Source organism: Arvicola amphibius, chromosome 4, assembly GCF_903992535.2.
Source record: "Arvicola amphibius chromosome 4, mArvAmp1.2, whole genome shotgun sequence".
NCBI classification, from domain to species: domain Eukaryota; kingdom Metazoa; phylum Chordata; class Mammalia; order Rodentia; family Cricetidae; genus Arvicola; species Arvicola amphibius.
In genome coordinates, this window is record NC_052050.1 from 109,818,072 (window position 1) to 109,842,350 (window position 24,279).

The following is a 24,279-nucleotide window of genomic DNA, read 5'->3' on the forward strand; positions in this document are numbered from 1 at the left end:
TCTTTTAAATGAAAAAGGTGACAACAGGCTCACTGTAGTTTCTAGTATATACCTTTCTTCCCTAAATCCAAACACACAGTATCCTGAGGGCTTAGCATAACCCCCAATTCTTGTAAATGTTACAGATTTTAAATTGGTCTACACAGTAATGTACAACATACACCACAGCAACACAGATTACCACACTATACAGATAGTCATGGTCACTGGAAGCTCATATTATAAAAAGTAATTCAATATTTTTATATTTCAATTTAGTGCTGAAATTAGTAGCTCTAAATTCTAAATATAAATCCATGATGTCAAATTCAGGAGACCCCACACATACACACAGTAAATAAATAAAATATAAAAATATATCATGGAGTAAATGTAAAAGCAGTAAATGTAGCAATAGAAGTTTTAGAATTACTTTTATAAAAATAAAGATTTTTACTTTAATCCAAATTTAAATCAAAATTTTACAAAATTATGGTAAATACTAACTTTTAAAAATATTGGTGTAGCTGTTGTTTAGAAACAGGTCAAAAGGTAAAAGTTTCATTTCAGTCCCTTAAACAACTGTTCAGGAGTAAGACTTGAATTCTGTGTTACCTAGGTTTTATAAATTAAGAGAGCTTATAATTTAGTTTTCTTTCCCAAATTCAAAATCCTTATGGCTTCCTCTGCTCGTAACTGTAGTCTCAGATTTATCTTATTGTAAGACTCAGTAGTCAGTAGTTGTTCTTGGTTGATTACCATGACTTTACTGTAACTAGATGCTGAGATCCAATTATCAAAGACTCTACATACTATATTTGTGGATCAGAAAAATTAAGCCATATTTAGTGGGTTGTAGAAGGGAAAATCTCTTGGCCCAGGTCCTCGTAGGGTCAAGCACTTTATCCTTTGGTTGTTAATCTTTCTATGAAAATCTGCAAACTTCTGTCCTCAGTCAATCCAGGGTTAATGGGAGAGGATGGAGTTCATATTCTTCAAGGCAAATCTCTATATTCTTCACACATAATACGCATTTACAAAGAACAGCTCCCATGCTTTCTCACAGTCAAGGACAAGAGGCGTGGTGTGAATGAGGGGATTCCATCCTCAGGAGGCGCTACTGACTGTACTGTCTTGGCTGATCATGGAGAGAACCTTTCCAAAGGATAGGCAAAAAAGATGTAACGGTGGTGAAAGGTCAAGCAGAAAATAAACCCCTGGCTTTAAGAATGAAGATGCTGGGTGGTGTTGACACTTGCCTTTAATCCCAGCATTCCACAGACAGACACAAGTGGATTTCTGAATTTGAGGCTAGCCTGGTCTACAGAGAATTCCAGGACAGAGCTAAACAAAGAAACCATGTCTCAAAAAAAAAAAAAAAAAAAAAAAATAAGGAAGAGAGACATGAGATAGGAAACATGGGAGCAGAGTCTAGAAACCAAAAAGAACAGCAGAAAAAGGACTCCTCCAAAGAGCCTAAGAATGGGGCTCAGCATTCTTGGACTTCTGGTTTTAGCTGCCAAGACCAGACATGTATCAGACTACGTGTCCACAAAGCTGTTAAATAGGAAATTTATGCTGTTTTACATCTCTAAATTTTTGTCAACTCGCTACAGCCAATAAAGTAAACCACATCAGAGCAAACTCTCAAAAAAATATCAGCAAGGACTAGGAAAAACATATCTACCTAAAATCTGAGAAATATACTTTCCAGTTTAATGAGGAGATAAACTATGTTTCACAGAAAATTCACAACATCAATTCCTTACGCTATTGTCACTGTATGCTTGGACATAAATTTTGTTAATAAAAGTTACTTACACACCTAATTGTTCAATAATGCTTGAAACATTCCCAAGAGGCTTTAGTTCAATGTCTTCGGGCAAAATAACAGTCACTTCTTCAACAGAAGGCAGTTCCTGTAATACGTGGAAAAGCATTAATCATCTTTCAGCTTCAGTAACTTTAAAAAAAGAGAGAGAAATATTTTCCATTTACAGTGTGACACGGATTGTAAAAGATGTAACATTAAGAGTTTAAAGCATTCGTTTGATGTTTCCTTTGTATAGAAGATTGGACTTCTGGTTGCATTTCTGCCACTTATGTGGCTCAGTAACTCTAACATGTAAGTCCAGTGAGATGAAGAATACAGACTTAAGTACTGTCAATCACAGTCAACAAGAGAGGACCTCTTTCTTTAAAGAAAAGCTTTATTATCCAGAGACATTCCAATTGAAGAGTTCTACTAAGAACTACAATTCTTCCACAGCAGGAGGGATCTCTCTTCAAGCTATTTTGTTAATTTGTCTCATTAATTAATTATATTTGTCTCATTAATTAATTATAGTGGAATAAACAATCAGCAACCTTTCCAGGCAGGAGGTGAAGAGTGAGGCCTGCCAATGACATCAATCAAATACAGTATTCTTGGAAACAGACGTGGCCTGTAAAAGCTGAAAAGGTGTTACCTCATACCTTCTCTTCCCAGTTGAAAAAAATAAGTTTCTTAACACCTACAGATTTCTTTTTTGACCAAACTGTTGTTATAGAAACTAAATACTGAAATAGATGAAGCAAAACCTAAGAATAAAACTGACCCCAGCTTTCATATTAAATAAACAGAGCTCTTTGCTCTTGACCCTTAACCAAATGATATCCCTCCTGAAGAAGACTTCAAAGTGCAAAGGCCCTGTCAATGACGTTAGTGGCAGGATAATGCTTGAAGAAATGCTGAGAAAGATGAGAACAACCTAAATAATACCAAGTACAATGCAAAAGAGTGAATTATGGGTGATCATTTTTCCCTGAGGGAACTTAAGTTTTTAAAAGAATCATTCATAGCAGCTTTATTTATGGTACCCAGAAACAGAAAACATAGATGTCCCTCAACCAAAAAATGGATAAAGAAAATGTACATTTATACAATGCAGTTGTGCCAACTCAGCTGTTAAAAAAATTTAAAATTTACATTATGAAATTTGCAGGCAAATGGATGGAACTAGTAAAACAAAATCACCCTGAGTGAGGTAACCCAGACCCAAAAAGACAAATATGTACTCATTTATAAGTGAATATTAGCTGTTAATTAAAGGATAACCATGATATAATCCACAGACCCAGAAAGGCTAAGTAAGTAACAAGGAGGACTCAAGAGAGGACACAGGGATCTTCCCCTGGGAAGGAGAAACAGAATACATTTCACAGGTGAACTGAGGGGAATCGAATGAGAGTACTGGAAGAGACTTTGGAATTAGAGGAGGGGAATTTTGAGGCTATATGGAAACCTATGCAATGGAAACTTCCTGGAATTAAGCCCAGTGAAGACTTAGTAATAGGGGATATTACTAACCTGACCCAGCCATCTTCTGTAACTATGACAAAGCTTCCAGTGGTAAGACTGGGATATCAAGCCAGCCACAAAACCATCGACCTATAACTTGTCCTGCCTGGCAAAGTGCACTAGGGTTAACAGTGACACAGAACTAGAGAGAGCAGCCAACCAATGATTGGTTCAGCTTGAGAACCATGAAAGGGAGACCACACGACACTGCCTAAAGGGCCAGAAACTACAGTCTGAATAACCTAGAGATCTAGGATAGAACCAAACATAACTAGCAAAAAAAGGAAAGATGGAAGGAGGGGTCAATGAAATGATTCTGAATGATACTCTGCTACTCTTATGAACTAGAGAGTAGCTCGCTCAATCATCAGAGAGGCTTCATCTATCAACTGATGGGAGCAGAGGCAGAGATCCACAGCCAAGCATTAGGCAGAGCTTAGGAAATACTATGTAAGAAGGGAGAAAGAACAGTAGGTGCCACATCCACAGCTGCCTCGCCTGTGTGACAAAATGCCTCTCAGGTGGTGGCCGTTTCAAAATGAGGGGCTCATGCTTCCCAGAGCTTGGCCCCCGGCGGCTCCCTGGCAGTCTGCTTGAGTTGTGGTGCCTGATCGGCCTCAACGACTCCGTTCACTTTGTTCCTGGTGATGGTTCTTTGCGTTGGCTCTGCTATTTTCTTTCTCTGTCCTATTTTTCTCTTACAAAAAATTTAATCTGTTCAAGGAACCAGGAAACATTCCCAACGGCTCCTTGAATACAGAGGAACTGATGCGTCAATTCCCTCCCTTGATTCAAGCCATTAATGTTATGATTTAGACTCCGGCTCGCTCTCTGGAGAAACTTATGGATACCCTAAAACAGAAAGAGCTCATGATTGGAGAAGATGAGTAAATTATGAAGGAAAACGTATGGAGTGACATGAGTTACCATCTATGGAAAGGCTAGCCAGAATGAGAAACCCCTGGTGCATTTTAGATAGGAAAGAAAGGCAGGCTATTCTTGAAAATATGAAACCAGCCATTCAATACTGGAGCAAGCCCTGGGGGTGAAATCCTGAAGAATGGTGTTTGGGTTACCATGAGAACAGATATGATTTAGGGCCATGAGAAAGTTAGCAGTTGGTTAATGGTGTGAGACAAATTTCAAAGAAAAGCTCTGCCCACCTGGCCCTAACCACAAGACATACTGAAAACAATCAATTGCCTGTAATCATTTCTTTTTTCATGTAAGCTTTTGTGTCTGCCAACTTCCTTCTGTAATCTCATAAAAGTGATGCTTGAATTTTAGTAAATTTGCAGCAGATTCAAAACTCATTAGAGTTGTGTCTGTCATTCACCGAATCCCGGGTTCTCCTAGCCTTCACCCCGTTCTACCTCGGTCTTCGATCTCCAAGAGAGTCGGTCCGCGGCAAGTAGGAATCAGAGGGGTCAAGGACACCCTAAGAATCAACAAGCAGGGCCCATGGGGCTCACAGAGACTAAAGTGATAATCAGGGAGTCTGCATGGGTCTGCTCTAGGTCCTTTACATACACACTGTATTTGTGCAGCTTGGTGTGGGGTTGTCCCTGACTCTTGTCTACTCTAGGGACTCTTTTCCTACTGGGTTGGTTCACCCAGCCTTGCTATGAGAGTATATGCTTGGTCTTTCTGTAACTTGTGCTATGGTGCATATGTGATATGCAGCATTATCGATCGGTTGGTATCCCTGTTGGGCTACTCTTTTCCAAAGGGAAATGGAGGAGGAGTAGATCTGGGAGAGAAGAGAGGCAGAAGTGGAGGTAGGGGAGAACTGCAGCGGGGGTGTAATATATGAGAAAAGAATAAACAAATTATATATAAAAAAGAATCAAACCATATTATCTAAAATATACTTTCCTTCTGGGACACACTATTACTTACAAAGAGATGTTAAGGGTTGCAGCCAACTCAGTGTAGTAATTTGCCTCAGAATGGTTAAAACACGCTTAGGATTAAAGAAAATAATTTTGTTTCAATTATCAGATTTCTTCTGAGTATTTTTGGGAAAAGACAACCACCTGTCATTTTTAAATTTACTAATTTTTTCAGCAGTTATAAGTTTTACCTACATGTGTATCTGTAAACGGTGTGTATACTTGGAGCCCAAGAAGGCCAGAAGTGAGTATGAAGTCCCTGGAACTTGAGACACAGATGGTAGTGAGCCACCAGTTGGGTGCTGGGAATTCAAACTCTTTAGGGCCAAGTAATCTCTCCAGCCCCCATTTGCCATCTTAACACAATAAACACAGAAGGAGGTTTTCTGGTAAAATCCTGCTTTCAAAGTGTTAGTATGTATAACAGACACCAAAAAGTCAAAGTTCTAATTGTAAAATATAGGTTCATGCTAAAAAACCAAAAACCAAAACAAAACAAAACAAAAAATCACTCTCTGGTAGTACAGAATACAAAGTAAAAAACAACCCCCTGATCGCCAACAAACCACACCGGTTACTATCACAAGCCCATGCTTCCTTCAAATACACTCACCATGCAAACACAACTTTATTTAACATGATACTTAGCACTCTCCTGAAATGCCCTTGTTGCATACCAGCTATTTCCTTTACAGCCTGAATATTTTCCTATACCAAAATGTAAGTATCTACCCAACTGTACTTAACACCTACTGCACTGTCCTGTAGAGGTATGCCATAATCAACCACAGTAACATGCTCTCTAAAAATCTTTGGCACATGTTTTTACATGTCTTTGTATGACTTTTGTTGTAAGTAGAACTCCCATATTAAAAAAGTATTTCATATTTTGACATATACTTGCTAAATTTCTTCTAAAAAACACTATCCTTTCACACTTCCTACATTGTGCCATTACTGAGAAGCAAATTTAAAATCACTGCCAGCTGATATAAAATAAAATAGTATCTTGTTTTAAAACTTTTTGTTTTGAACATGACTGAATATCCTTTCCATATTTCTTGGCAATCTGCATGTGTTTATGAACTGCACATGTAAGTAATTTATATAGTTTTCTTTTGGAGGATTCCTCTTTTACTGACTTTTATGAAAACTGTGGACTTTCTAAGGATATTTTCCTTGTTTCAAATGTGTGGCAAATATACTCGCCTTGCCCCTAGCAGTTTGTCTGGTACACATCTGGTCGTCTGAGCTGTCTTGCCCACTGGCATTTTCTTCACGTCTCTAGTTTCAGGAGTTAGTATTTGTTTAACTAATTCATTATTTTAACCTTGCATAAAAAGAAGTATAACAGGGATTGGCTTTATCTTTACCTAAAATACTAGTCAGTAATTCTCAGAGATTACAATCTTTTAAGACTAACTTGAAAATTAGACTTTAACATACTAAATATACTTATCCCTGCAGGTTTTTTTTTTTTTTTAACCAAAATCTCAATTTAGTTACATTGATATCTGATAGTGTCAGTACCCACATTATTTTAACAACTGTGGCTTTCATAACACGGTATTCAGAAAGAGCTAATTCCTACCAATTCCATCAACATTTTCCTTAACAGCATTTTCTAACTGTTTTTACATGTTTATTTTACTAGGCAAACTTCAAAACTGCCTTGTTAGCATTACTTGATGGGGTAGCTGACCAATCTCTTGTCTGAGGGGCGTGACCCCTCCGGGGTACAAAATACCTTTAAAAGATCCTCCCTCAGCTGGGTGGTGGTAGCGCACGCCTTTAATCCCAGCACTTGGGAGGCAGAGGCAGGCGGACCTCTGTGAGTTCGAGGCCAGCCTGGTCTACAAGAGCTAGTTCCAGGACAGGCTCTAAAAAAAGCTTCAGAGAAACCCTGTCTCGAAAGAAAAAAAAAGATCCTCCCTCTCTTGGTTCCCTGCACTTCACTGGAACTTTGGCTCTGTAAGTTTCTCCCATTTATTAAAGCTGAATATTTCATATAAGGCTAGTTTGGTTACTTCCCATTGCCAGCCGACCACGCCCGCTACAATTACTAGTATTGACTGAGATCACGGTTTAGTAGTTTGATATTTACATAGGCACTTAGGTTTGTTATGTTACTTTATTCACAGATTCAACACAACACCCATCAAAATCCCAGCAAAATTCTTCAAAGAACTCGAAAGAACAGTACTCAACTTCATATGGAAAATCAAAAAAAACCCAGGATAGCCAAAACAATTCTGTACAATAAAAGAACTTCTGGGGGCATCACAATCCCTGACTTCAAACTCTACTACAAAGCTACAGCATTGAAAACAGCCTGGTATTGGCATAAGAACAGACAGGAGGACCAATGGAACCAAATTGAAGACCCGGATATCAATCCACACATCTTCAAACACCTGATTTTTGACAAAGAAGCAAAAAATATCAAATGGAAAAAAAGAAAGCATATTTAACAAGGGGTGCTGGCATAACTGGATGTAATGTAATTTTCAACATGTAAAAGAATGAAAATAGACCCATATCTATCACCATGCACAAAACTCAAGTCCAAATGGATCAAAAATAAAGCTAGCCACACTGAACCTTATAGAAGAGAAAGTGGGAAGTACCCTTGAATGCATTGGCACAGGGAACCACTTCCTAAATATAACCCCAGCAGCACAGATATTGAAACAATTAATAAATGGGACCTCCTGAAACTGAAAAGCTTCTGTAAAGCAAAGGACACGGTCAACAAGACAAAATGACAGCCTACATGAAGGGGAAACCTAGCCAAAAACCTTGTTTTGTAAGGCAAGTCCCCCTTGGTCTAAAGGCGTGTCCCCCTTAGGCTAATATTGACTTATAAAATCTTGCTGGCCTGCGGCCTGCCAGCTCTTTGTTTTCCTGCTCTCCTCGCTGGAACCTTGGATTTGTAAGTTCCCTTTCCTTTCCTTTATTAAAACTGAATTATATATATTAAAGCTTGTCTGGTGAATCATAACTGCCGATCAACCACGCACCTTCATTTGGCGTCCAACTCGGGCATTTGGGAGCCTTTAGCTCCAGTTCCCGCACTGCGTGGCAGGGACTCGGCCTTGGGCTCTTGATTGCTTCAGCGCAGTTTCCCAGACTAGTCCTTCCCAGCCCCGCTTGTATGGAGCAAAGGACGTGTGTGGGTGACTCAGTCCGAGCTCGCTAACACCTCAGGCAGCACCAGTCCCGGCTGAGTTCGGCCTGGGCCCTGACCTGCAGGAGACTAGCTGTTACTGCCTGTGTCCCAGCATTCGAGCTCCACAGGTACTGCAGACTCGGTTTGGCCGAGCAGTTACTGCCCTCACCACCTACTGGCAGGAAACGGTAATTACAGGTAAAATTTCTTTTGATTAAAAAAAAAAAAAAGTCTGACCATATCACCATTGAAAGCTTCTGCAGTCTATTTAATTATACTATGGTAGAAATATTGCAGGATACATATGATATTCCCATAACTTGGATATTTATAGGGCTTGCAATTTTTCTCGTATTTGGTTTCTCCCTTACATGGTTTGAAAATAGAAAAATGATAAAGTCCTTACAGAATGAAACCAGGATTCTTAGGACAGAGGTTGAATGCTTAAGAAAGGGCACAACTGTTTTGAGTGACAACTTTAAGTCGGTCAAGGTATTTGCAAAAACAATTCAGACTGACACCAAGAAAGAGTTTGAAGGTCTCAAGGAAGGGAATAGGGCTTTGTCTGATATGACTCTGTCAAATGAGCAAAATTTAGAAAAACTACAGTCTGATATTAAGGAGAGATTCATTGCTGCAGAGGAGAGAACAGCTGATTTGGATCGTAAACTTCAGTCCCTGTCTGAAACATTATCAGAGAGAATTAAAACTGCTGAATGTGAAAATCGGATTTTGTCTAAAGGATATGACAGATTGGCTGACAGATTGTCAATACAAGAAGGCACAATTCATGCCATGAAAATTCTATCCAAGGATGAGATACTAACTCTACTGGACAAACTTCATGTTTTGGAATCCTCCATGAAGGCCTTGGAGCATAATTCTGGACAGGAGATCCAGGCCTTACAGAAGGCAATAGTAAGCAGATTAGAAAAGATTGAGGAAATTATAGACTGTGATGAACAGGAGCAAATTGTAGAAAGGCGAAATTTAACTCCGTCAATGAGTAAAACTCTCCGGGATAATTTCCATAAAGTTCTACCTGCCTTTCCAATAATAACGTCAGAAAAGGTGACTGGTTCCAAAAACCCTAGGGTCATCAAGGAATATACATGGGAACCCGTCCGTATGAATGATCTCAAAGAAATTAAACAAGCCATTATGAATTTTGGGCTACATTCGTCCTTTGTTAGAGAGATGCTCAAAACTTGGTCTATAAGCAATAAGGCAACGCCCCATGATTGGGTACAATTAGTATCAGCTGTTCTAGAGAGTGGGTCACAATTAAATTGGAAATGCATGTTCAGACAAGAGGCTAAACTTTTAGAACAGCAGGAAAGAGCAAAGGGAATTGAGATCTCCCTAGATCAAATTCTAGGTGAAGGACTTTTCTCCGATCCTCTGGAACAAGCTAATTATGATGAACACACCTTATCCATATGTACTACAGCAGCCTTAAAGGCTTGGGACAGGGTTCAAGACCCAGGACAGAGACTGGAATCATATGTCAGAGTTAAACAGGGTCAGAGAGAACCCTTTAGTGATTTTTTACAAAGGCTAACTAAAGCTGTACAAATAGGAATATCTGACCCAGAAGCAAGACGTATAATAATTGAGTCTTTGGCTTATGAGAATGCCAATGTGGAGTGTAAAAGGATCCTGGGGCCTTTAAAGATGAGATCAGCGCCCTTGGACGAATGGGTCTTACATACAATGAATGTTGAATCATTTGACTATGGCACTGAAGCATGGGTAGAAGAAGCAATTTCTAATGCAAAAAGGAGACATCAAGTTACCAAATGTTTTAATTGTGGCAAGATGGGACATATTAAAAGGAATTGCAGACAACGGATTTTCAGAAATAATAATAATAAATAATAATAATAATAATAATAATAATAATAATAATAATAATGCCTCTTCTAGAAATAACAGACGTAGGAGGACTCAGCCTTCAGGTATATGTAGGAGATGTGGAAAAGGCAGACACTGGACAAATGAGTGCAGGTCAATAAGAGATAGACAAGGCAACCTGTTGCCACTGGGAAACTCAATGGGGGGCCTCTCGCAGGCCCCCATGGCGAATGTGGTCCAGTCATTTCCGGTTACTGCCGAGAACATGCCTCGTCAAGAAAATTAGAAAGCCCCATGCCTGCTGTTAAAAGCAAAAATGGCCTGAAAGATGAGTTACGTGTATTTTGGCAGACTTTTATAAATGAACAAAGACCAAAGTTAAGAGTGTGTGTAAATGGCGTTTTTATTACTGGCCTACTGGACACAGGTACGGATGTAAGTATCATTACTCCAGAATCTTGGCATCCGTATTGGCCTCTTCAGGATGTAAATGTTCAGTTCCTGGGAATTGGAACCCTATCTCAAATAAGGCAGAGCACGAGATGGGTTGAATGCATAGGGACAGAAGGACAAATAGGAAAATTAAGGCCATATGTAGCCAATATTGCAGTGAATTTATGGGGCCGTGACCTGTTGCAGCAATGGAATACCCAAATTAACATTCCTGCTGCTTCTAGAGCCTATATCACTGAGGGAAATATTAAAAGATATTACAGAAGGCAGAAACCGGCTGTTCGGGCTGTACAAGAATGCAAAGCAATTGATGGCCCTTCAGAGATACAAACAGCACTGCCTCTAAAATGGTTGACTAAGAAACCAATATGGACAAAGCAATGGCCTTTAGCTGAGGAAAAGTTGCAGGCTTTAGAACAGCTGGTACAAGAGCAATTAGATGCTCGACATATAGAAGAATCTACCAGCCCTTGGAATTCTCCTGTATTTGTTGTTAAGAAAAAATCTGGTAAGTGGAGAATGGTGACCGATCTCAGGGCTATCAATAAGGTTATTCAACCTATGGGCTCTCTGCAATCTGGAATTCCTCTGCCATCTTTATTACCAAAAGGATGGCCTCTCATAGTTATTGATTTAAAGGATTGTTTCTTCACTATACCTTTACAAGAAAAAGACAGAGAAAAGTTTGCCTTCACAGTGCCTACTTATAATAACTCTCACCCTACAAGGAGATACCAGTGGACCGTCCTCCCACAGGGCATGTTGAACTCTCCCACCCTGTGCCAATATTTTGTAAATCAACCATTGCAAATAATACGCAAGCAATTTCCCAAGTCTATAATTTATCATTACATGGATGATATTCTGTTATCTGATTCAAACATGGCTACTTTAGAAAGACTGTTTGAAGAAGTAAAATACTTTTACCTAAATGGGGATTGCAGATTGCTCCTGAAAAAATTCAGAGAGGAGATTCTGTTAATTATCTAGGTTATAAAATAGGTTTGCAAAAAATTAAGACACAAAAAGCACAAATTAGGAGAGATCGGTTACGGACTCTCAATGACTTTCAAAGGTTGTTAGGAGACATTTCCAGCTTACGACCAGCTGTTGGCATAACACCTGATATGATAATTCATTTAAATAAAACCTTGGATGGTGAAAAAGACTTAAACAGTCCCAGAGAATTAACAGCTGAAGCAGAAAAGGAGCTGAGAATGATTGAGGAGAAATTACAAGAGACACATGTGGACAGGGTGAATCCAGAGCTCAGTTGTATTCTCGTCATATTGCCTTCCAAAATTTCTCCTACAGGAATTTTAATGCAGAGAGATGATATTATCTTAGAATGGATCTTTTTACCACATAAACCAAGTAAGAAAATAAAAACTTATGTGGAAAAAGTCTCTGAATTAATTATAAAAGGCAAACTGAGATCGTCAACTAGCAGGCATAGACCCAGCAAAAATTATAGTGCCTTTCACTGCTGATGAACTAAAAACGTTGTGGGAAGATAACGAACCATGGCAAAGAGCTTGCGCTAATTTTTTTGGGAGAAATCAATAACAACTATCCGAAAAGCAAGAGGCTTAACTTTATAAAGAGAACCTCTTGGATTCTCCCTCGAATCATCCGTGATGCTCCGATAACTGGTGCACGTACATTTTATACTGATGCTAATAAATCAGGGAAAGCAGGTTACAAATCAGAAGATTTGAGTAAGGTGGAACAAAGCCCTTATGATTCTGTCCAGAAGGCAGAATTATATGCCATTCTTATGGTGGTAAGGGATTTTAAAGAACCGCTTAATATAGTTACTGATTCACAATATGCAGAAAGAGTAATCTTACATATTGAAACTGCTGAATTTATACCTGTTGATACAGAACTAACCTCATTGTTTATCCAGGTACAAGACATGATCAGGAACAGGCTTTGCCCTATGTATATATCACACATCCGATCCCATACGGGTCTACCAGGTCCTCTAGCACAAGGTAATGCAGAAATTGATCAATTGTTGATTGGTAATGTGCTGCAGGCCTCTGAATTTCATAAAAAACATCATGTCAATAGCAAAGGCTTGAAGAAAGAGTTTTCTATTACATGGCAACAAGCTAAGGAAATTGTAAAGAAATGCCCTACTTGCTCTTTTTATAACCAAACACCACTGCCTGCAGGGGCTAATCCAAAGGGCACTCAAAGGAATGAAATCTGGCAGATGGATGTGTTTCACTTTGCAGAATTTGGCAAATTAAAATATGTACACCACACCATTGACACTTATTCAGGTTTTCAATGGGCAACTGCTTTAAGCTCAGAAAAAGCTGATTCAGTAATCACTCATTTATTAGAAGTTATGGCCATCATGGGTATACCTACACAAATAACGACGGATAATGGTCCAGCTTATGTCTCTAGGAAAATGAAACAGTTTTTTTGCTTATTACAATATTAAGCATGTTACAGGTATACCATACAATCCTACAGGTCAAGCAGTCATAGAAAGATCAAATAGAACTATAAAGGATATGTTAAACAAACAGAAAGGGGTGGAAAATACCCCTAGAAATAGGTTACATAGTGCTTTATTAACCTTGAATTTTCTCAACACTAATGAGAAGGGGACAACGGCTGCAGAAAGACATTGGATAATGGAAAAGTCTGCTGAATTAAATCAACCAGTTTATTTCAAGGATGTGCTGACCTCGCAATGGAAGCCAGGAGATGTGCTGCGTTGGGGAAGGGGTTTTGCTCTTGTCTCCACAGGAGAGGAAAAATTGTGGATACCGTCAAAATTAATAAAGGTTCGGTTTGAAGAGAAGAAGCCCCTTGGAAAAGAAAAATAATTCATTCACAAGGATGATGATCATACTGATGGTAAGAAAAGCATACAGGTTGGGGGCAGGGTTCTTTTCTTATCTCCACAGGAAACCACTCATCTTCAAAGAACTTAAGGGACCCTGGATATTTAAATACTGATGCATGGACACTAGTTACAACCTAATATGGATCAACACAGAACCCGAATATGTTTAGTAAGTATAAAACATTTTTTACATATATATATATACATTAGTGTGCTTTTATTTATATGTATATAGAGCTGGTTTTGAAGTTGGACTATGGCTCAGTCCCTCTTCAATTCCAAGCCTGTTGATAAGATATCTCAGAGTTTCTGTCTCAGGTCAGGAGCCATGAAATGGGACAGAATAATAATAATAATGATGATGATGATGATGATGATGATGATGATGATACTTGATAAACTTTCTTTGCCTTTTCTCATATCTGTGTCTGTCTTTATTATACCTTCCATCGAATATATATGTCTGTATATGTCTTTGTAGATAATGTTTACCTTTCCTGTAACAAACAACAAATTTTCCTTCAGTAATCTTTGAAGTTTCCAGGATGAAGATGGGGCCCCACAACATCAATTTCACCTGGTTACTATGACATCATGTTTTTAATAGCGCTAAAATTAGACCTTTTTTTTTTTTGGTTTTTTTGGTACCAACTACACAAGACAGTTTCAAATGGTGTACAATTTTGACAACACTCTGGCCGGACCTCCTCAAAACACTCAGAGGCTAGTTACAATTTCCTCGACCAAATGTTATTCTGGGAATTTTACCATCATTTGCTTTCATGGGACCCCCTGAGAAGAACATCGCCCCCATGTCAGCTAGAAGCAATCTTAGAGGACGATGCCCTCTCTCCCAACAGAGTTTGCCCTCTGGTTTAGGGACATCATTTAGTAGTTGGTATAGGGTTGAGGGGATGGGGGAGGTATTATATGGACTCAGGGGTGTTTATGAAAAAAAAAGGGGGGGGGGGGAATTACCTGGTTTGATGGGATGATTGTTATTTGTGAATTATTGTTATTAGAAAATTGCATTGGTGTTGATTCTTGTATATTGAACATTGTATGTGAGTATGCTTCTACCTCTATTGTATGAGAGTATGCTTCTACCTCTGTTTAAAACAACTGTTATATTGAGATATTTATCATATTGCAATGTACATTTCTACCTCTGATATTATTTGTATAATGACATTGTTTACGTTTGGGGATATTGTCCTCATTTATTGCACAGTTGTTTTTCAGGTTTTTTAGCTATATAGAAATTATATTTAGTATAGATAGTATAATCTCCGACCTCTTTGTAGAGCTGTAGAACATGGCCTTTAATCTAACCTAGAGTTTGGTACTTATGAGACACAATCACTCCTGGCAACACCACTCTACTCCCGAGAAAATGTTGAGCACCAAAGGCACTCCACTGGGAGCTTGTCTTCTTCTTGGCAGAACTGGCCTTTGGGCAAAGAAAAGCCCATACCTCAACTACTGACAAAGATACAGAATATCCATAAGTGGATAAAACAGGATTGTCTTATCTTGCCAAGACAGGGTAGGACAGTTCTACAAAAAGTTCCTTGCCTTTGAAAAATGTTATGTCAGTTGTGTTAGGCCTTAGCCAAAGTTGGTTGCCTCAACATTGCAAAACGAAACTTTGGGTGACTGCCCAGGTAGTTAGTTGTCTCTGTCATTTGTTGCACATTTTGGAAGTTTCTTGTTTGTACTTCCTGGTTGCTTAAGTAATATTACTTCCCTTCTCAGATCTTTGATGGGGTTGAAGATTAGATAATTGTAGTTACCCTCTACATTATTTAGATTCCTTGAAATAGAATGCTTAGTAAAACTTTTGTTATATGTTTCTTCTTAATATTATTTGTTGTTTGTAATTTTATATTTATTATTTGTTCCTATTGAATATAGTTGTATTTGGTTTGGTTCTGTCTTATTTAGACAAAAGGGGGACCTACAGAATGGGAAAAGATCTTCACTAACCCCACATCAGACAGAGGTCTGATCTCCAAAATATACAAAAAACTCAAGAAATTGGACACCAAACGATCATATAATCCAATAAAAAATGGAGTACCGACCTAAACAGAGAAATCTAAAATGGCCTAAAAACACTTAACGAAATGTTCAACATCCTTAGTCATCAGAGAAATGCAAATCAACACAACTCTGAGATTCCATCTTATACCTGTAAGAATGGCCAAGATCAACAACACTGATGACAACTTATGCTGGAGAGGTTGTTGGGTAAAGGGAACGCTTCTGCATTGCTGGTGGGAATGAAAGCTGGTACAACCACTTGAAATGTCAATGTGGCAATTTCTCAGGAAATTAGGAAACAACTTTCCTTAAGACTCAGTAATACCACTTTTGGGTATATATACAAAGGATGCTCAATTGTGTCACAAGGACATGTGCTCAACTGTGTTCATAGCAGCTTTGTTTGTCATAGCCAGAACCTGGAAACAACCTAAATCCCTTTGATCGAAGAATGGATAAAAAAAAATGTGGTACATTTACACAATGGAGTACTACACAGCAGAAAAAAATGACATCTTGAATTTTGCAGGAAAATGGAGCTAGAAAACATTTGAGTGAGGTAACCCATACACAGAAAGACAATTATCACATATACTCACTCATAGGTGGTTTTTAAACATAAAGCAAAGAAAGCCAGCCTACAAACCACAATCGCAGAGAATTTAGACAACAATGAGGACACTGAGAGACTTACATAGATAAATCTACATGGGAAGTAGAAAGTAGAAAAAGACAAGATCTCCTGAGTAAATTAGGGGATGGCTGAAGGGGAAAAGGGGGAAGAAGGGAGGGGAGCAGAGAAAATTGTAGTGCTCAATAAACATCAATTTAAAAAAGGAAAAGAAATAAGTCAATTTATCCATTACTTGCTATCATAAATTCCTAGTACTCTCTCTGTGCACTCTCTTCTCTCCCCCCATCATTCCTCTTTTGAGATGGGATTTCACTACACAGGCAGGGCTGTCCTAGAACTCACTATGTAGACCAGGCAGGGTGACCTTGAACTCAGATGGCCAACCTTTAACCTCTGCCTCCCAAGTGCTGGGACTGTAGTGTATGCCACTATGTGCCTGACTTTCTCTGGATTCTTTACAAGAACATACTAACACACTACTCTACAATATTAGTGCATTATGTTTTCGGATTCTTTAGTGTCAAGTAAGTATAACAGTGGGCATAACATCTAATTCTAAGAATGTTACAAATGTTAAGAATAATTACATATTGATATGTATTTTAATAAGGTTAAGAAAATAAGTAACTATTCTTCTAGGGTTAATCAAATGCAACCTAGTAAGTTTTACTGTATTTTCATTAGTTTGACATCAGTATTAACACAATTTTTGTAGGCTAAGCTTGCTGGCCCTACAGTATGATGAAGTCCTAATACCCTATTCTAAAGGGTACCTGCAGGGGAGAAAATAAGTTATGTAGTACCAGACTTTTCTAAGGCAAGCACTATTCTTGTTGTCGGAAGAGCCCCTCATCACCTTGTTTCAATCATTATATTGTGGAGGTCCAAAGAGGCCAAAGGTCAGAGAGTTTTGAGACTTGTTTTTAGTTTGAGATTATTGTGCTTCTAACTCAAACAAAGGTCCCACGTAGTTGTAAATCAGAGTTCTGCTCTCTCAAGGCTACTGTAAAGAGGTGTGGCTAGTTGACAGACCTCCTGCACCTGAAATAGGGAAGTAGTTGGCTCCTACCTAAAACAAAAGTCTAAGGATCCAACTAGGTTCTTGTACCCTTTATGGAAATTCCACCAAGGAAGTGGTTTGCCTACAGGGTGTTTAGTCTAGGACAGCAGTTAAGGACGTGAATGCTGAATGTACCCCATGACTTTCAATTTGTATGTTAATGCAGACTTTTTGTTCTACTCCTAACTTTTGAAGTCAGGGGTATATTAAGTTGTTAGAAATTAAACAGGGATGAATTTTCAGTACTCACTGAAATTCCCTCCTGATACTACCCTATGTGTTTCTGCATTTTATTATTTTAGTTCGCATCTTGGTACTCCTTACTGTAATTCACACCTCCACTCTGGAAGAAAGGTAATCTATCGAGGCTGGCCCCTGATAATTATAACAATGAGAAATTCCAGCTAAACATGTGCAAGGCATCTGATTTCCTGTAGAAACACAGAGAAAAAATATTGGTATCTGTGACTGTCACCACACTTCTAACTTCAGTTGAGTAGTTCTGAGGGGCCTATAACATGAAAATGTATATTTCCTCAGCATTAAATTACTTTTATTCATGCATTAATTCGCTTATATGTGTGTGTGTGTGTGTGTGTGTGTGTGTGTGTGTGTGTGTGTGTGTGCAGGTATCTATAGAAGCCAGGGACTGAAATTGTTTTTTATCATTCTCACCTTGTTTTATGAAATATAAACTGAATTGAATATTTTTATATTCAATAAAGCTCACAGTTTTAGCTACACTGACTGGTCTATAAGTTCCAGACCTGTAGTCAAACCCTCCCTCCCCAGTGGTGGAGTAAGTAACAGAGCCAGTGAACCCTTTATAGACAGCAGAACACCTACCTATATAGTTCTGTAAATAAAGTCTCTATTCTCAATACTCGACAGAACACAGAGCATACACAATGAACTAAATATTGTACACAAAGTGCAAGAGGTAAGTAATGGAACTAGCACCACAAGATTCCAATGTGAACTTATTACAAAATATGCCTTTGGAAGTTAGCCAAATTAAGCTGTTCAAAGTCACTTTCAGAATGGCAGACACTTTTAAGACAAAAATCAAGGGAAGATGGATGCTAATTTCCTTCAAATAAACAGAGTAGGAGACAGAAAAGAGAAAAAGAATATCTCAAGTTCTATCAGCTAGATTTCATCCAACAGATATTCTTTCCATGAAAATTCTTAGTGGTTTAAGAAAGCTGAACTTTGAAAAGGTAGTTTGGGATAGATCACTTAGAGAATTTAACAGGAAGTTCTTTGGATTGCCATATCAAATAGAGCACTATTAAGACCCTGTCCAAGGGCCACCATCTCTTCCCTAACTACTGGACCTAAAGAACACCACTACCAAGGCTAGTTATTCTTTACCAAGTTACTCTATTCCTTTTCCTCCTTCAAAACATACTAATATTCCATTTATCACACTCCTAATGAGAACACAAACCCAGTAAGTAGGACCCAGCTGGAGCACACAGAATGATGCCTAGCACATTCACTAGAAATTAATTAAATGAACTGATCCATATTACCACTCCAAGCTAAGAAAAGATCTCAGAAGTCAAGGTTCATTCTAGTCACAGGAAAAGTCAGAAAATGAATATATAATTTAATATACAACCCTTAAGAAAGGAAAAACACCTGAACCAAACCACCTCAAAATAAAATAAAGCTGCTTAGAAAACCTGACTGCCAAAAATGATGCATAGATACCTCTAGCTTGCAGTAGCAAGCATTACTACAATTAAATTAATGCCTGGCTTCCCTGGTAACATAGCAGCTGCCCTGGGCAGATAATACGTAAATCTCCTCAGAGGCATATTATCCTCATTAAAGGAAACAGAGAAGAATCATTTTATTTATTTTTTTTGTAGGTGGTAAAAAGGTATACAGTGCCAAGAAATAAAAATACACAAATGTCAATAATAAGGGAAAACCAAACTGGAATACACACTGATGGGTACGGCTATTTTGATTACAGACGCAATTTAAATATTTGGAAAGGATCTCTGCAATAGATAATACAGAAATAATGAAAGGGAAACAAGGTAGAATGATCTTCAAGTAATGAACAAAATCCCAGGACAGTAAAAAGAAAGAAGGGTACTTAACTGCAGATTAGGAAAATTAAATGAGCTGATATTGCCCTACATCCACTGTGGAACAACTATAAACAAACCTTTCATTTTGCATACCCAAATAGAAAGAAACTAACCATATGTGGTTAAGTTTAAATATAACTGATTAAACTTAAATTTAATTATGAGCCAATCTCAAGTCAGATTGACTACATTTAAGATGTATGACGGCTTTAGTGTTAAGATGACATTGACAGACAATTTCATCAACGCAGTCTTCTGCACAATTTCACTTTACTTTCTCACACAGAAAGAGTCCACAACTGCAAGGCACATACACAGGCATTAACATGGGTTTACTTCCAGCCACTAACACAGGTAAAAATCTAAAGTTACATCACAATAGCATGTACCTAACATTAATGAAATGTCATAATACTAACCTAAATAATCCACTTGTGAAATCAAGATTTGTTGATTAAACCATACTTTAAAAAACTTGTTTTAAATGTACATTATTTGCAATTAAAAAGTTATGCTGTCACTTACCTAAAGCATGTTATAAAATGTCCACTGCCTCAAAATTAAAGAATAGTAAAAATATTTTCCTTAGACACAATCCTTCTTTCTGTATTTGATAATAAAGGATAAGTAAAGACTGACATTGTCAGTCAAAAGGCTACCTGAACATACAATACACCAGGCACTTCTGGTAAAGGAATGACTAAAATTCAACATAATAAATTCAAGTCATTTATTTCCTACATACTCCCCAGCTAATCAAAGGGCTTTCTGAGGCAAAGGTGATACCAACACAATTTAAGAAAGCTGACATGCAACGTAGATCCTTCATCACAACAAAATAATCTACTAGTATTCAAAAGTTAAGTAGGAGTATTAGCTAACAGATGTCAACATGGCTAGGCACTTTGCTATTAATCTTATCACTTAACAGATTCTCAGGAAAGTCTCCTCTCACCAGTGTTTTTCCATGAGCAATGCAGAAACTGAGCAAAAGTTTAGCACAAATCTTACAACATGCTGAGGAGTCATCATCAAAGCAGCAGCATAATGAATTTGGAGACTACATACTAGAATGGAACAAAATTGCTATGACTTTCTGATAAATTACTTATAAGCAAGTCATAAGAAAATTATAAGACTCGGGGACAGTGTGATGATACCTGCCATTAATAACTTAGGAGGCAGAGGCAGGCGGTTCTCTTGTGAGTTCTAGCTCAGCATGGTCTACAACTAAAGGTTCCAGGCTAGCCAAACCTAAACAATGAGGCTGTCCCACAGCAAATCAAATCAGACCCTAACAACACTCTGAAACAACAGATGTTAGAACATTGTTTTCTGATTCTCTAAGGAACATCCGGTTACACAAGGTGTAGCTCTTCAACAAGACAATGAACGAGCAACACACAACATTCAAAATGTGCCCTATTGAAAACAAAACTTCAAGAACAAAACTGGAAGGAGCTAGTCCCAAAAGCATGCCCCGAGAAGATAACACTCATCCTCTACAATGGCTTTGACTTTTCTAGCTGTTTTTAAGGTTTACTACTGGAAAAGGAAAAAAAAAGGCAAAATTATCTAGACCCTTACTTGTGTTTTACTCACAAAAATGGAGTAAAAGCAGAGAGGGTTATGGGAAAAAGGAGCAAACATTCCAAACAGAAGCCAATCCCTTCTGGTACTAGTTTGGGCAGAAGAGAGAAAAGCCGGGAAAGTTGGATAAATTATGTAACCACTTTCCTCTCAATACCCAAAAGAATGCATGCACACGGACAACAATTACCTGATACTATTAGGTGAGCCTTCACTTTTCAGATATAGTTGTAAAGTAGGATCCAATCTCTGGAGTCCTGAGAGCCATGACTGAAATTTTATTTTTCCTATATCTGGTGAAACATATTGGAAAAAGAATGGATTAGGTCCTTACAGTTTGTGTCCACTATGGACAATTTAATATTTCATTTATTATCTTTCAACGTCTCCAGGAGAAGCTCAAGATTTCTGTAGAATTCAGCCATTTCTGTATTGTACCATTCGTGCCCTCATTCATTATTTTTATATGATACAAACCAGTCTCAGCTCAGCATATTAAATAGTAATAACTAAGAAAGTCAATGATTCTTGGAAATATCTTTTAGTTTTCCTTTTCCAATGATTATGTTTTCGTCCTATTTTTCTCTAAAATGACTGTCAACAAAACCAAAGCTCAAGAGTGGGCATGGATTGCAGTGAGTGAGTGCCTGAACCGCGCAGCTGCCTGGAGAGGGACCACCGACATTCCCCAACCCTCCCCCGCCCCCACACACACACTTTCTGCTCTTCCAGCAGGGGTTATTCTCCCCAGATACTGCCTCTCACTTCCTGTCCCTTCCCAGCTTGCACTGGCCCCCCCCCCCCCCCCCCTGCCGCTTCATCCTCCCGTCTTTGGGGCCAAAAAATCCCACAGCTCTGCCTGTTTGGGTGCCAGGGACCTAGAACTGAGTGCACCCAGGCCAGTGGGAGGTCCCCTGCTCCAATAGCCTGCCTGGAGCAAGGTAGGCCCTTTGTCAGTGAGCCTCTTGGCCAGCAAGGAGACCTGACTGTTTACCAGAAGATCCATCATTCATTGGGGTGAGTGAATCGAATTCATTGGGGTGAATTGAACTTCTAAAAGAAGACCCAAAGGGGATTATTCAGGGAAAGAAATGGGCAGGCGCCAATGCAAGAATTCCTCCAACAATTTGAAAAACAACCCAGCGAACTTATAACAGGAGGACTTGAACACACTAATCAAGAAGAAGTAGAAAAAAATTGACTTTATGAAAGTAATAGAGTCCCTTAAACAGGAGGTGAAAAACTCCCATAAGGAAATGGACGAGAAGAATAACAAAAAGTTTGAAGAATTGAGTAAATCCGTAAATGATATCCTAGGAAACCAAGAAAAAACAATCAAACAGATAATGGAAACAGTGCAAGACTTGAAAACTGAAATGGAGGCAAGGAAGAAAACACAACCCGAGGGCCAGATGGATATGGAAAATCTATGTAAACGAACAGAGACTACAGAAACAAGCATAACCAACAGAATACAAGATAGAAGAATCTCAGATTCTGAAGATACCATAGAGAAAATAAACGCACTGATCAAAGAAAACAGCAAATCCAACAAATTCTCATCACAAAACATTCAGGAAATCTGGGACACAATAAAAAGACCAAACCTAAGAATAATAGGCATAGAAGGAGAAGAGTTACAGCTCAATGGTCCAGAAAATATATTTAATAAAATTATAGAAGAAAACTTCCCAAACCTAAAGAAAGATATTCCTATTAAGGTTCAAATAGACTGGATCAAAAAAAATCATCCCCTCGCCATATAATCAAAACACAAAACATACAGAATAAAGAAAGAATATTAAGAGCTGCAAAGGAAAAAGGCCAAGTAACATATAAGGGTAAACCTATCAGACTAACACCTGACTTCTCTATGGAAACCATGAAAGCCAGAAGGTCCTGGATAGATGTTTTGCAGAAACTAAGAGACCATGGATGCAAGCCCAGATTACTATACCCAGCCAAGCTTTCATTCACTATAAATGGAAAAAACAAAATATTCCAGGATAAAAACAAATTTAAACAATACGTAGCCCCAAATCCAACCTTACAGAAAGTAATAGAAGGAAATTCACAAACAAAGGAGTCCAGCATTGCCCAAAATAACTCAGACATCTAGCGACCCTTCACCAGCACATCGCAAAGAAAGGAAACACACAATCTCTACTACCAAATAAAAAATGACAACCGGAATTAACATCCACTGGTCATTAATATCACTTAATATCAATGGACTCAATTCACCTATACAAAGGCACAGGCTAAGAGATTGGATACAAAAACAGGATCCAACATTCTGCTGTTTACAAGAAACACACCTCAACCACAAAGACAGACATCTACTCAGAGTAAAGGGTTGGGAAAAGGTTTATCAAGCAAATGGACCTAAGAAACAAGCGGGTGTGGCCAACTAATTTCTAACAAAGTTGACTTCAAACTAAAATCAATCAGAAGAGATGGAAAGGGACACTTTATACTCATTACAGGAAAAATCTATCAGAATGAAGTCTCAATCCTGAATATCTATGCCCCTAATACAAAAGCACCCATTTATGTAAAAGAAACATTACTAGAACTCAAGGCAGCAATCAAACCAAACACACTGATAGTGGGAGACTTCAACACTCCTCTCTCACCAATAGACAGGCCAATTCGACAGAAACCTAACAGAGAATTAAGAGACTTAATAGAGGTAATGAACCAAATGGACTTAACAGACATTTATAGAACATTCCACCCAAACAGGAAAGAATATACCTTCTTCTCTGCGGCTCATGGAACCTTTTCCAAAATTGACCACATACTCGGCAACAAAGCAAACTTCCACAGTTACAAAAACATATTAATAACCACCTGTGTCTTATAGGATCACCATGGATTAAAATTAGAATTCAACAACAATGCCACCCCCAGAAAGCCTACAAACTCATGGAAACTGAATAGTCAACTACTGAACCACACCTGGGTCAAGGAAGAAATAAAGAAAGAAATTAAAGTCTTCCTTGAATTTAATGAAAATAAAGACACAACATACTCAAACTTATGGGACACTATGAAAGCAGTGCTAAGAGGAAAATTCATAGCACTAAGTGCCCACTTAAAAAAAACGGAGAAAGCACACATTGGAGACTTAACAGCACACCTGAAAGCTCTAGAAAAGAAAGAAGCAGACTCACCTAGGACGAGCAGAAGACTGGAAATTATCAAACTGAGGGCAGAAGTCAACAAAATAGAAACACAGAAAACAATCCAAAGAATCAATGAAACCAAAAGCTGGTTCTTGGAGAAAAT

General features: G+C 38.3%; 1 protein-coding gene across 1 annotated transcript in view; it reads right to left on the bottom strand.

The window, feature by feature from the left end:
- Nucleotides 1–24,279, bottom strand: part of Naf1 (nuclear assembly factor 1 ribonucleoprotein) — a 50,439-nt gene that overhangs the window by 13,346 nt on the left and 12,814 nt on the right. Inside the window, exon 3 of the mRNA XM_038329020.1 lies at nt 1,805–1,898. Within this exon, the coding sequence (XP_038184948.1) occupies nt 1,805–1,898 (94 nt within the window). The remainder of the gene's footprint in view (nt 1–1,804; nt 1,899–24,279) is intronic.